Here is a 15,679-nt window from a genome sequence, read left to right as displayed (position 1 = left end):
CAAAGATGGCTTTGTACTGATTGATTAACAACGATGGTTTTCATATTAAGTACTTAAGATAATATTCAGGCGAAGTGAATTTATGGGAATGAATAGTGCAGCTGTTGCAGGAAAAATGCATAACCAAACGAAATTTTTCTACAATAACTGCAACCTTATTTAATTCCCAAACTATAACAATTAAAGAAATACATTTTACTGTTTATATTTATATCTTCGCGATTGATATATATATGATCATCGTATGTTTCATTGAATGAAGAGTTACTGTTCAAGAATTAATCTGCACATTAAATGGTTGTCAAGTTGTGTTTACTGACTGATAAATGATAATTATAAAAATAAAGAAATAAAGGAGAAAATAATCACTATTTGTAAACTTGTCCGATTAAATCGAAACATTGATTGATTGTATGTTGTTTAACGTCCCTCTTAAGAATTTTTCATTCACATCTACGTTCAGAATTTTTTTTAATGTTGATGTAAAAAGATTTCATTTTATTTCATAAATGTGCTTGATGAGATGTGAGATAAAACTAAATATTTACATTTCCAATGTCTTTGTCTGAGATAAAATTACCAAATGTAAATGTAATTGATTTCCTCATGAATGTCCTTTGGCGCGGTTCCAAAAAAACCACGTGCAGGGCCAACACCTAGAGAGAAGCAGGCTTGGAGCCATAATTTGTTTGGATTGGCAGAATCAAAGCATGTAAATCATAATATAATAATATAATTTTTCAAACATTCATGAAGATTGCACATCTATATCTTGAAATATAAAGAATTCAGAATTTTTTTAATATTGGTGTAAAAAGAATTTTATTTCATGTGCTTGATATGATGTGAGATAAAACTAATTTAATACGATTTTTAGTACTACATGCTGAATGATTTTCGTGTATAGAAATTATTTTTAAAATGAACAATTGAGGGTTACGAGGGTTGATCCAAAAGTTCGTGGAATTTCTTCATATTTTATTCATTTTTATGTGAAATTGGTTCAAAATTACAAATAAGAATATAGACACTTGTTGAATATTTTAAATTTAAAAAAAAAACATTTTAAATATTTATGATTGTATAATAGTAATAGATGTTGCCTAGGAAACGGTTGCTTGGAATTGCAGGGGAGACATTAACGCGTTTATTATCATTTTAATTCTTAATACGTGAAATAAGAATAAAACCACCCTACGTGGTATATAAAACAAAAATTATGTTATTATTACGATTGCTTGATCTTTTATAAACCTTTGTGTGAGAGTTATACTGATTTTACTTAATATTTAGTTAATTAGTTGGTGATTTATTGTTCATCTTTTTAAAAGTTGTTAGACAACGTTAAATTTCGGTCAAGTCATAAATTTTGTAAAAATCCCGGGATCACTCTATCTTTAACACGTATGTTATATTGACATAGGCTGGGGGGAAATGCATTTAGTTATTGGTTTTTCAGTGGTATAAGAAATTTAAGAAAAATAGAACTTCCATGCATGGACGCTGATTAAAGCTAGTGTGGCCGCCTTTTGGGGGCTCTGTTTCAAGTGTTTATCCCCCTAGACAAATTAAAATCGTTAATGGACCTTACCGGTGTAACGTTGATATTTGATCCGGGTTGAAAATTGACCCGGGGGTCATTTTTCAACATTGAATACTGAGACCAAGGTGTTGAATTTAGACCCAGGGTAGTCCTTTGAAAACTGAGCCGGGTCGTGGAATTTTGATCATGAAACCGGTTCTAAATTCAACAGCATAAAAACACATATGTATGACTTGGTTTTCACAGCTGTAATTTAATTTATAGGCGTTGGGTACGGGGGCGGGGAGCTAGGGATGCGTAGCCCCCCCCCCTCCACTTTAGAAAATTTTAAATCACAATTTTTTCAAAAGTCAGTAACATCAAAACGTACAACTTTTGTACACTCTAAACAAGCATTCCTCGCGACAAATTCTAAACTATATACATTTGTACATCATAGACAACTGCTTTCTCAATAAAAATGGAACTCGGAAATTTTCGTATCTTGTGATAGGTCATCAACAAAAATCACTTTGTTTAAAATCACCGTGATTCTATCAGTATTGTGAAGTTGATATTGAAATTTTTTGCAGTCTTCGGAGACCGGTTCTTACCTCAAAACTTAGAATTTCGATAGGCACCAATTGTGCTCCTTTATTGGCCGACCTGTTTTAATATTTCTATGAAGCAAAATCAGAATATATTTTTACAAACATTTACATGACAATAAGAATACACTTGCTGTGGAGTTCAACTCAACATTTAATTCAAGTAACAATAGTTACTATTAGTTACTTTAGTTCATATGTCGACTCGATATATCCCGGTGAACTTTAAATTAAAGTCACCACTGAATGTCCCACAACTGTTTCATGTTTTGAAGTTTTACTCACTATATGGAAGATGAAGGCCAACTTACTGTATAAGAAAAGAAATGATTTCTTCTTCATCTTTTCCAAAGTGAACATTCCGTATTTGTGAAGTAATATTCTGCTATCACCTGTTTATGGTATGGCGGGTAAAACGTTTCATTATTATACTTTTTTATTCTTATTAAAAAATTTGGGGTTTTTTCCTAAATCATGTCATACCTGTTTGATAAAATATGATTCCTATTTTAATTGTTATTCTTGTGCGAAAAAAAAAATCGATATTTCTGTTCGAGAATTCATCGCCTTTAAGTTGTTATTCTATTCGAAAATATGTGATTCCTATTCGATAATTTTGTCATTTCTATTCGATAATAAAATGATTTATATTCGATAATCATGTTAAACATGTTATTCCTATTTAACTGAGTTTACAACCAGTTCTAGTTTTGTCATATTTCCCAGAATGCAAGTACTGAAAAAAAATAAGAAAAACATCACATAGGAGAGATGAAATTATGCAACAAGATAAGAAGTTTATCAAATTGGAATTGTATTTTTTTCGAATAGAAATGGATGCTAGTTTGTTTTTGAACAAATTTATTGCATGTAAACCAAATCATTATCGAATAAGAAAGATAAAATATCGAATAGGAATGACAAAATTAGCGAATAGGAATCGCATGTTTTCAAATATGAATGACATCGAATAGGAAACGCGTTTTTTCGAAAAGAATGATATAAGTATTATGATATAGGAATCATATTGTCATATTTCCTCCAATGGGAATAGCAATTTATCGAATACAAATTATAAATTATCGAATAGGAATAACAACAAATCGAATACAAATCACATTGTATCGAATAAGAATGATTTGTTTTAGAATTAGAAAAATCTCATTCTCAAGGTTATGCTCCGAAAACGATACAATTTTTAAGCCGAGGCAGGCTAGCTATTGACAGATAAGTTTGTTAAAGGGATTTCACAAACCTTGTTTAAAGTCAACATTAACTTGCATGCTATGGTCGCCATATTGATCTTTTTCACAAATATAACCTATCATTGGATTCATTTTGGCCGATGTGTTTCATTCTAATTTTTAGGCTTTAAATTTTATTTTGTATTTTTATGTTCTGCCCACCTGAATTATCTCACTTTCTAGATACAAGATTTCCAGGATTTTTGTTTTATGCTCGTTTCATAGTTTTGTAGTTATTTATGGATGCTATGGATCTTAGAAAGTATTAACAAAAAATAAATAAGTTGTCATGCTTGAAGATAACTTAAATCGTGTAATTATAAAAATGTACATACATTTATATACGGGTTGATAGGTTTAATTCTATTATTCTTGAAAAGGGAAAAAATTGAAACCGAAATATAAATATAGATAATAATGATACTGATAAATCTCGTAACACAACTTCCAAGTTCAAAAAATATTCTAACTCTGTGGTGGGGTCAATATTCAACAGAGTCAATTTTCAACTTGCTAAGGTCATAAATCTGTTGAAAAATGTCCCCGGGTATAAATTCAACGATTTTAGTCTCAATTTCTAACGGATAAAAAACACCCCCGGTTCAGTATTCAACGTTGAAAAATGAATCCCGGGTCAATTTTCAACTCGGGTCAATACGCATATTCAACGTTACACCGGCTGACGTACTGTTCCTGACATTGCTTTGGAACATTTGGAGCTAGTTAAATTGACTTTAAGTTCATTTTCATTGGTCAATATTACCGGTATGATACATTAATTAATACAGTGCGGTATACTTCCACAACAACTAAAGTCATCGTGCTCGATGTAAATTTATACTATAAAAATATGGAAAGATGGGGAGTATTTTGAAATATGAGTGAAATAATGAAGATAAGTTCGTGCGAAAGGATACACAGGCTTTTCTTGAGAAAAAATGGAGAAAAGGGCAGCATTTTGTAGAATTACGTATTCGAATTGGACATTAGAGTGACATGCTTCTATAGCGTATCAAACTTGACGTAGCGTCGAAGTCGGGTTTCCCAACAATTCATTTTCAGAAAGCTCGTGTGACGTTATTGGTAATTGGAAAGTGGTGAAATTTTCAAATATTGTTGTATTATGATTCTATATTATAAATATGCCTGTTGTTTTCTTTCATTAAATGACGGTAAAATTTTTAAAAGAAATTCCACGAACTTTTGGATCAATCCTCGTATTTATTGATCTCATATTGTCCTTGTTTGAGCATTGCAATTATATATCACAATGAGTATGCAATCAGCATTATTTACAATTATTAAAGTAATAGCTGAATTACCGCCCTTGAAAGGTCAATAATGTAATATCACATCAAATTCAACTTTGGTATTTTACAACAAGTTAATATTTTCCGGAAATGCACTAAATTCTCATTGCAAAGCAATTGCTCTTGCTGTCATGGAGTCATTAAAGTTACTCACATTCCTAGGCATAAGTAAGTTTATGGTTCCATGGTATTATATTGTATTAAATTTTTTATTTTTTTATTAATTTATTTTTAAATTTCAAACTTTAAGGAATCAATTTTCTATCTTAATAACTAACAAAATGTTATAATTATTTTTTTGAGAGAAAGTACTAAATTTATTTTGCATATTAACAAAACATTATGAAATTTCACATTTGAAAATCATTTCTCTAAATGGCGTTCATGGTGTAACACAGATACATGTTGAGCGATGACATCTTGGATATTATCAAAGTTATTCATCTAATTACATGTATTATCACATTAAACTTTCACTCTCTTTTTCAGTTTATATTGTACAGATCTCAGGGCATCGCAGACTGGATGTACGCTTAAAGATAAATAAAATTCTGAACGAGAGAAGAAGAGACATCAGAAACAGCGAACAGCCGACAAACCGTATAGAGGAGCTGTTGATAGATAAATATAATGGCCTAAAAGCTGTGGACAAAGGAAAATCTATCGAGAGTACAAACATTGTCCGACTCCAGGAAACGTACAAAGGCGTTCCCATTTACAATGCTTACATCACGGAGGAAGTTGATTCCGACACGGGTCATTGGACAGGTCAAGTTTCCGGTTCATGGTACGACGATCTGGAGGAGGATATAAAAGAAGTTGTTCCACGTTTGAGTGAGGATCAAGCGTTATCGGTTGCTTTGCTCAATGAGGGATTAAATAATACGTCAATGATATATAAGAGTGAGACTCTCTTGATGATAATGCCAACTGATGACAGAGCAGTTCTGTGTTATGACGTCACAATGACAATTATTGCACCAGGAATAATGAAACGACCAGGATATGTCATTGATGCAAATTCTGGACAAATGCTTTACAGAACACAACGATTACAGAATTCTGGTATTAATGCTGTAGGTGGTAACAAGAAAACACAGAAAATTATTTACGGTGAAGATTTCCCGCCTCTAAAAGTCAAAATTGATCAAGCAAGGAAAAGATGTCAACTTAAATCCAAATACGTACGAGTGTTCGATTTACAAACTGCAACAACACCTTCATCAAAATCTAAGCCATATAAATTTCCTTGCAGCAAAGGCATAAAAGACAATGTAAACGGAGGATTTTCTCCAATGGCCGATGCTTTTTATATGTCAGAGAAAGTCTTCAAAATGTTTGAAGAATGGGCACACGCGCCTCTTGTATCCAAGCCTCCAGTTGATGTATGGGTACATTATGGAAAGTTACAATTTGAGGCTTCATACAATGGAGTAAGTTTAGTGTTTGGTGATGGTGGTAAGTATTATTATCCATTAGTTACGTACGATGTAGTTGGCCACGAGTTTGCTCACATTTTCACCGAGGGTCACTCACATCTCGTGTATGCCAATCAGTCTGGTGGTGTTAATGAGGCATATTCCGATTTAGCTGGCGAAGCCTTAGAATTTTACATCACTGGGACGTTTGATCTTCATATTGGTGCTAAGTCGGATAAAAATGATAATGAAGGGATCCGTGATATATGCAATCAAAATAAGGATGGAAGCTCTATAGTCCATGTGCAAGATTACCAGGATGGAATGGAAGTTCATGATTCCAGCGGAATATTCAACAAAGTGTCATGTACATTGATCAACGAACCCAGTTTGGGACTTAAGATAGTTTTTCAGATCTTTACTCATGCTAACCGGTTCTATTGGGCTCCTCATTCCAATTTTTCGGATGCAGCTTGTGGGGTCCTAAAGGCCACTTATGATCTAGGTCACGATTTAGAAATTATTCGAAAAGCATTCAAGGTAGTGGGAATCGATGTATGCAAAATAGAGTCATACATCCGAAAAATTTACGGGAAAACACACATCAAGAGTTTGACCGCAAAAGGAAAAGAAAATATTGTCTTTGGCTTTGATGGACATACATCTTCTGGTCGGTTTATTCGGATTTTTACAGAGGGTGGATCTGGTGACGTTGATTTATATGTAAATAATGATTTAGATCTGGACAAAACTTTGACAACATACAAATCTTCTTACGTAGGCAACACGGAGGTATTACAAATTCCATTTGAGCAATGTCTGGTGAAAATATGTTATATTCATCTTATTCCTAGAGCTGAAGGCTTTGAAGGAGTTTCTTTTCAGATTGATATTATTTGAGAAAGGAAAGATTTTTTTTACAAATCGAAATATAAAGAATCCATAGTCATCTAAAGACTGTATAGTTCATCTCATATATACATCTGTTAATTAAACATGGATAATGTTATATTGCTGTAGGAAAAGAATGTTGTAAAATTAATATTTATTTATTTTTAAGTTAATTACTTTTCATATTATTATCAGGCATGCTCATGTGACATTTTTTTCTAAAAATACATGTAAGCTATAGTTAGATAAAAATTATTCATGCATATGGTACTTGCGTTTACTTTGTACAGTATGTTCAGTACATGTATTAAATACTTTACATTACATCCATGTAAATTACGTTTTACTACATGGAAAACCCAATAGAAAATTTTTGGTTTGTGCTATCATCATTATATCAATACTGCATGTAGCATGCAGCCAAGGTTGACAATGGTTTTCGAGTGATGACAATTTTCAATGTTTCACTCAACTACAAGCAATATTTATTATATTTCACTAAATGTTTTATAGAAATACATATAACAGTGAACCGTGGGCGCATAAATTCTGCGCAGTCGCTATTTTTTGGAATATCACTGGCCGTACGTCAAGCAATGTTGACTGTTGCTACGCTGGAGGGCGTGGCTTCATTATTCAACGGGTAATAGTGTTTTTTAACAAAATGTTTCTCGAACAATCGGATTCAACTAATTTACCTGAAAGTATATTAATATTTAATAACAGATATAGAGACCATCTAATGAAATATTAATTTAAGGTTCATCGATACTCTGATAAGAGAGATAACTGTAAATGATGACAAATGTCTTTCATTCCTTTGTGGATTTGCCAAGTTTTCAAAGTGTTTTTTTTGTCCAATTTTGCCCCGCAAGCTATGCTATAATTGTTTGTTTTTTACTTATCAAATACATTTCTTTTGGAAAGTCATTAAGTTTCAAGCAACATTTTAGATGAGTTAGCAGAGCGTTTATGAATCTTAATATTCTAATCTCATGTACAAGTAAGAAAATATAATTATACTTGTAAATACAGTAAGTTCGATATAACCAAGGTTTCTACATATTGGAGGTAAATTACTTAATAATAAATAAAATTCATTTTGGTCGGGATTTTCAGATCACTTCTACTTATCCACGGTATTCGACATATCAGTTTTCGGGATGCAAAAGTTGAACAGTTACAGTACTATATTTCATGTTACCCCCGTCTCTATATTTTTAGTTCTAAAAAATTCTGAAAAAGACAATAAAAATATAATTTATTAATACCAATTTTATTAAAAAAACAAACAAACGCTGAACCCTGTGTTGTTTTCGACGATAATGTTATTATCTAGTACTGCTTGAAAAAAAAATGGAGCGAATTGTATGGTAACCGTCTATTTTAATGGGGTCATTGAAAATTGCGCGAATTATTGGATTTTGTTCCAGATACTGGCACCAGCAGAGTTACTTCTACAAAGCAGTTTTACGTATGTCTAACTGGACAAACGGGCGATTTACCATCGTGTTACCAGGACAAACAATTTCTTTAACAAGTATTTCTATAAAAGTAGATCCGCCTCCCCAAAGCCTCGACAGTGACCAAGAAAGTGGATTTCTGCTCGGTTTTGGATTTAAACAACTTAAACATGAGGGAGAAAAGGTAGATAGTTACTTAAACTCGGCCATCGCAACTTATGATGTAACCAGAGATCTAAATCTTGCAAACATTGATGGTTTGAACGTAGCTTACGTACTGTTTGGGGAAAGTGAAAGTAGGCCTAGATTTCCTGTCATTCGAGGTGTGGCCCTGTATTCGGGAAACTGGCCTAGTGCAGATATACCAAAATGGCAATTTAATCTGGATAAAGAAAAGACACCAGTGATAAAGGAAATATTTCAGAAATATGGAATAGATACATTATTTCGAATAAGTTGTTTTCCCAAAGAAAACGGAACAGATTGTAGGAATGAAAACAACATTGAAGTGCTGCGATATGACGGCGATCTGTCTCAATCAAGTACAGCTGTACAAAATGCAGAGTTTCAACGATGCGATTCAAATCCAGTCTCAACCTCCCCGGTGTTTGACAGGGAATTATATTGCCCCGTTTTCCACAGTCTAACGCGGACACGGTCCATTTTGGAAAAGGTACGTACATGTTTACAATATACAATGTAAATGATTAATAAACATAATTAGTCTTGTAAATTTATCATGATGGAGGGGGCGGGGGCACAATAGAGATTTTAGAAAATCTTGCAGGTAAAAAAAAATGCTCATTAGTAGTCAAATTGAATTGAAATTATTAGCTGCAGCAAAATGTATTCTTTGCTGCATATCATATTGACTCTGGGATTTTGTCTAAAACCTTAATATTCTACCATCAGGCCTAGAGATCTAGCATAATTAGGTATTCCATTAATTAAAAAATAATTTCAGTCCACAGTATGCATCAGAGAGGCAGAGGAACTCCTTCGAATTTATGATGCCACTGTCCCAACAGACTTTAGCCTCAAAGATCTGAAGAAAATGATGAAATTTCCATTTGTTGTGGTGGAGGGACTTGATGCTACTGGTAAGTTCAATACTGACTAAACCAAACATGATAATGATTTGCTTTTAGAAAAAAGTTATTAAGAGGTATATATAAGTATATGACAAGGGGATTTTTTTCAGATCTGATTATTTATGACTTTTATGGAAAAATTTTAATTCCTCTCTGTTATGGAGAACATCAGAGGCTCATACTTTATCACAAAAATTGCATGTGATGGGGGCGGGTGGGGGTGGGGGAGGGGGGTATTGATATTGACTACGGTCATTACAGCAAGTTCAAGGTGACTGGCAGAAAAAGTGTATTTGTTTCTAACTTTTATTAGGTCACCTGAGTAAACTCAGGTGACCTATTGCTATCCGTTTTCGTCGTCGGTCCGTCGTTCGTCGTCCGTCGTGTGTTAACATTTGAACATTTTCAGCTTCTTCTCTGCAACCACTGAACCAATTTCAACCAAATTTGGCACAAAGCATCTATGGGTGAAGGGGAACAAAAATTGTGAATTTCATGATCCCTGGCCCCCCTGGGGCCTGAGGGGTGGGGCCAAAACCACTAAAATTAATGCAATCTTTAAAAATCTTCTTCTTTACTCCTGGACATCAAGCAGTCAAACTGTTTGCATGATTGTAATCAGCATTGAGTCCTTTACCAAAATTGTGAAATTCATGGCCCTGGGGTCAGGGGTTCTAGTGCTAGGGCGGGGCTAAATAAGTATATAGTGAAAATGCATTATTTCTTTGGAAATCTTTTTCTCTACTCCTGGGTATTAAATAAACCAACTAAGTACATAGTTATGATGAGCAAGAGTGCCTCTACCAAAATTGTGAATTTTATGGCCCCAGGGTCAGGGGTTCTGGTGCTAGGGCGGGGCTCTATTGATTATATAGTGAAAATACATGATTTCTTTGAAAATCTTCTTCTCTGCCCCTGGGTATTAAATAAACTAACTAAGTGCATAGTTATGATGAGCATGAGTGCCTCTACCAAAATTGTGAATTTTATGGCCCCAGGGTCAGGGGTTCTGGTGCTAGGGCGGGGCTCTATTGATTATACGAGGGTTGTCCCATAAAATCGTGGACAAAACGTTTTTCTCGAAAAGTAATGGGCGCACTAAGTTGAAATTTTCAGTAAATGTTTATTTATCATATTCGAGTGCATGATAATTTTTTTGATAAAATATAGGCAAAAATAAAGATTTTATTATGCTTGAATGAGCACGGGGTATTGTCCTACGGCGCACGGTCAAAAATCCAAGGTTTTATTAAAGAATACACAAGTTTGAATTCAAAATAAAAGTTTTAAATACATGTGATTTGGATTAAAATTATCCTAATTACATTCCACAATCAATTTTGTAGTCTTTGTAAAAATTTCAAAACATTTGGTTAATTTTTGGCAGTTTCTCGAGCATTCGAAATGGGAAAGTGGTAAACACAACACACGAAAAATGGCGACGTTTTATGACGTTACGGCGCACCGGAGAGCAGTTGAGTTTTATTTCGATGACACCTTAAGAGACTTGAAATGACCATAAAAGAAAAAAGATTATAAAAATATCCCCGTTTCTTAAGTATACAAATGAAATGGGAGTTTTCTTAGTAAAGTCTTGTCTTTTTTTGATCAAGTCCCTGGGGAGTACAAAACATACGGACAAACTCCTATTGTTATAGCAAAAGACGCTGTCACAGTACGTGGACCGCCGATATGAGATTTTCTATTAGTTGAATGATGGTGAGAATATTGTCCGTAACTTACTAATAAATCTTCAGAAGATGGAATGATGGTGCCAATATTGGTTCTTCGACTGTTTATGGAGACTAAAGAATGAGTATCAATGAATTCCTAAATTTAAGTCGGACTCATCCAACTTCATTTTCAACAAAGATAAAACGTGACGCTGTTTTAGACACTCTGACGTTATAATCCATGCGCCGTAAAGTGATACAATACCTGACATAAAATCTCATAATTTCTTTATTTATGCATATATTTATCTGAAATTTGCTGTGTATATTACTAAAAAATGTACTAAATAATAGTGAAAACTTCAGAGCGCAGTGATGTTTATTTTTCACACTAGACAACTTGTCCACGATTTTACGGGACAACCCTCGTATATAGTGAAAATACATGATTTCTTTGAAAATCTTCTTCTCTGCCCCTGGGTATTAAATAAACTAACTAAGTGCATAGTTATGATGAGCATGATTGCCTCTACCAAAATTGTGAATTTTATGGCCCCAGGGTCAGGGGTTCTATCATTAGGGTGGGGCTCTATTGATTATATAGTGAAAATACATGATTTCTTTGAAAATCTTCTTCTCTGCCCCTGGGTATTAAATATACTAACTAAGTGCATAGTTATGATGAGCATAAGTGCCTCTACCAAAATTGTGAATTTTATGGCCCCAGAGTCAAGGGTTCTGGTGTTAGAGGGGGGGGGCTCTATTGATTATATAGTGAAAATACATGAATTCTTTGAAAATCTTCTACTCTGCTCCTAGGTATTAAATAAACCAACTAAGTGCATAGTTATGATGAGTAAGAGTGCCTCAACCAAAATTGTGAATTTTATGGCTCAAGGGTTCTGGTGTTAGGGCGGGGCTCTATAGATTATATATAGTAAAAATACATGAATTCTTTGAAAATCTTCTTCTCTGCTCCTAGGTATTAAATAAACTAACTAAGTGCATAGTTATGATGAGCATGAGTGCCTCTACCAAAATTGTGAATTTTATGGTCCCAGGGTCAGGGGTTCTGGTGTTACTGGGCAGGGCTCTATTGATTATATATTGAAAATACATGAATTCTTTGAAAATCTTCTTCTCTGCTCCTAGGAATTAAATAAACTAAGTACATAGTTATGATGAGCAAGAATGCCTCTTTTAAAATTGTGAATTTTATGGCTTTAGGGTCAGGGGTTCTGGTGTTAGGGGGGCGGGGCTCAATTGATTATATAATGAAAATACATTAAATCTTTGAAATTTTTTTCTTTGTCTCTGGGTATAAAGCAGATGAACTACCTTTATAGTTATGATGAGCAAGGGCCCTAATCTTGCAGAATTGTGAATTTCAAAGCCCCAGGGTCAGGGGTGGGGTGGGGGCTCTACTTATATACTGAAAATGAATTTTTTGTTTGAAATCTGCTCTTTTGTATTTATAAAACATTTATTTTTTTATATTAAGGGTGCCTTTTTGAAATTTGTGCAATGTGTGGACCTAGGGTCAGGGGTTTATGTCACAGTGTTAGGGGCACTACTGGTTAGTTGGAATGCATTTTTGTTCCCCTACCCTGCATATGGGTATTCAGTAACCAAGCTAAGCAACTGCTAAGTGTATTGTTATGATGATCAATGGTGCCTCTTTCAAAATTGTGAATGTCATATAGCATCTGGCTTAAAACATGAATCAAATTCAATAACTGGAAAATTGTTGCATAATGCTCAGGTGACCTATAAGGCCCGTGGGCCTCTTGTTTATCAAATAGAGACTAACTGGAAGTTGATTCTTGACAAACAATAAATTTGGCAATTACAAATCTTATTTTTTTTTATAAACCACAGTTGATGTAACTGAAAAAAATTGTTTTAAATAGGGAAGACCACCTTGACTGAAACACTGGAGAAGAAAATGGCTGCATGTAGATATTTTACACCTCCTCCCCCAATACAGCATCTGAGGAAACGTTTTGATGACCTTCCAGAAATCGTCAGAAGGGCCTACTATTCCATTGGCAACTATATTGTTTCCATAGCAATACTAAAAACGTGTCAGGAAAAACCTGTTATCATGGACAGGTTAGTGCAGACATGAAATCAGAGAAAGTTTTGATGTGAAATAATTAAAAAACATGTATACATCAAAAGAGCAGGAAAAACTCATTCAGATATCATGTCTCAGAAAATGTTCTTATATTTTATGCTGGTGATTGAAATAGAAAGGCAGATGTGTAGTGTTTGAGGCAAATTTATAATTGTTTAAGCAAACTTGAATTATTGTTAATCCCAAAATTGTTAATTGCAGAATTGTTAATCCCTAAATAACAGTTTTCCCCTTCTGCTCTAGATTCTGGCACAGTACTGCAGCTTATGGTATAGCCAATGAAACAAGCAATGAAGACATTCCATTGGAAGGCCACTGGGTGTATAAGTGGCCCAGTGACCTTTTAACCCCAGACATTGTCCTCTTTCTGACAGTCAGTGAGGAGATCAGAAAGCAGAGGATGCTGTTAAGAGGAGGGGAGAAAACTCAAGAAGAAAAACATCTAGATAAAGATAGACTGTTTAGAGAAAGGTAAAATCTTCAAACAGTCAGGGTTCTCCATGAGCTGTTTTACTGTGTTGCTCCTGACACAGCAAAATTTTCTCTGACACAGTAACAATTCAAATTTTATGCGTGCAACACAGTAAAAATTTTGCCGACACAGTAAGATCTGTGATATTTAGAAAATCCAAACATATAAATCCTCTCTAACTGGAGCTTTAATCAAACAATTCTTCCATCCTTCAGTTCTAAAATGTAGAGCACTTATATGTAATTAGTAGGGCTTCACCTTGCATAATCAGTTATCTCCTAGACCCTCGCCTTCACACTTCCATGTCATGGTTAATTGGTATTGGCATTAAAATAGATTGTACTTTTAAAAATATTTGAATATGTCTTTTCTATAGAGCCACGGATGTAAAGTATTATGTTAGCACTGTAAGTCAAACATAAAATCGTACCGAAGTCATTTAATTGATGTAAATAAATTGCTGAAAATTTTCAACATGTTCAAGGAACTCTTAAAAGTAATTTTTTATTCTAAAGTTTCTTTTTCTGTAATTCGGTAATTCAATCAAGAAAACTGACAAATAAACAAAATTACTTTAAAAAATGTTTCATGTAAGTACAACTGTATCGAACAGAATTTCCTCTGCTTTTCAGTACATGTGCTTTTACTTTTATCAATATGTACGACCATTCCATTTGTGTAACGAATTAGCGATTTTTAAATAAGTGTAAGAATGTATTCTTTTGTAATTATAATGAATAGTGATTCAGTTGCAAATTTGATCGTGAAAATACTACGAAATTTCAGTGTTTTGCGTAAACTTTGCAACACAGTAAAATTTTAAACGATGGAGAACCCTGAAACAGTTGAATGTACAACTGATTGAAATTTTACACATTCTTGATAATCTAAGTTTAATTTCATGCTTTTGCTAAATATGAAAGTGAGGAATCATTTAACACAGTCAAATAAAGGAAGTTTTAAAAAATTTTAATGACACTTTACTCAAAAAAAAAAACCGTGTACCCTTGTGCAAAGGAAGTAAAAATAGTGATCAAGTCAAAATTCAATAATATTGCGTATATTTTTTGGATACTCTTAATTAGTCTGTAATTGCTGTAGATTATACCTAGCCTACAAGAGAATGGAGGAGCCTAGCTGTATAGAAATAGATGCCAGTGGGTCCATAGAGACAGTTCTGGAGGCAGCAGAAAAGGAGTTGGCAAAGCACGGGGTCTATCTAGACCAGAATGAAGCTAAATGATGCATAATGCATATCTAAAGAAATCCACAAAATACATGTACACACAGTATAATTTGTTAAAACCCATAATCTGTGTTCTCAGGAATTTTGGAAATTTCAGGGTGACAGCTAAACAGTATTATTCCAATGTACTTCCTGAAAAAATTGATTTAATAAGAAATTGCATACAGTATTATCTGGTTAACACATTTAATATCTTGGTTCTCAGGAATTTAGGCAATTTCAACTTTTAAAGTTCTAATATAAATCAGATATGTACTTCCTTAAAATATGTTTTTTTTAATATTTGGTGTTGTCCAGACACTTCCTGTTATGTATTACAAAGGCCCTATTGGTCCCAACTGCTTCATAATTATTGGTTATTATTTTCTCTAGTCTGAACTCACACTAATTGTACCTTATTGTCACTTCAATGTAATTAACAACTTTCAAGATATATGTTTAATTAACAACTGTTATGATAAATGTGTTTTTACATAAGTGTCACAAGATGAATGACCTGGTAGTGCCACATCCCTTTTTAGAAAAAATATTATAAGGTAAAGTTACAAGTGAAATAAATATTGCTTTTAATAACTTTGAAACATACAGTTGCATGTAATATCAA

At 33.6% G+C, this 15,679-nt stretch overlaps 2 protein-coding genes across 2 annotated transcripts; both read left to right on the top strand.

Moving 5' to 3' along the window:
- Positions 1 to 4,794: 4,794 nt before the first annotated feature.
- On the top strand, positions 4,795 to 7,213 carry LOC134274959 (elastase-like). Its single transcript, XM_062757202.1, has 2 exons — positions 4,795 to 4,852; positions 5,174 to 7,213. Exons 1-2 carry the CDS (start codon positions 4,816 to 4,818, stop codon positions 7,000 to 7,002), a joined length of 1,866 nt encoding a protein of 621 aa, XP_062613186.1. The 5' UTR covers positions 4,795 to 4,815; the 3' UTR covers positions 7,003 to 7,213.
- Positions 7,214 to 8,361: 1,148 nt separating this feature from the next.
- LOC134274950 (uncharacterized) lies at positions 8,362 to 15,257 on the top strand. Its single transcript, XM_062757192.1, has 5 exons — positions 8,362 to 9,129; positions 9,421 to 9,556; positions 13,131 to 13,332; positions 13,601 to 13,828; positions 14,931 to 15,257. Exons 1-5 carry the CDS (start codon positions 8,383 to 8,385, stop codon positions 15,070 to 15,072), a joined length of 1,455 nt encoding a protein of 484 aa, XP_062613176.1. The 5' UTR covers positions 8,362 to 8,382; the 3' UTR covers positions 15,073 to 15,257.
- Positions 15,258 to 15,679: the final 422 nt, after the last annotated feature.

The sequence above is a fragment of the Saccostrea cucullata genome, unplaced genomic scaffold, assembly GCF_032062105.1.
Source record: "Saccostrea cucullata isolate Sc308-1 unplaced genomic scaffold, CSIRO_AGI_Scuc_v1 ctg72, whole genome shotgun sequence".
NCBI classification, from domain to species: domain Eukaryota; kingdom Metazoa; phylum Mollusca; class Bivalvia; order Ostreida; family Ostreidae; genus Saccostrea; species Saccostrea cuccullata.
The sequence above is the reverse complement of the archived record's forward strand: the minus strand, read 5'-3'. Positions and strand labels throughout refer to the sequence as shown.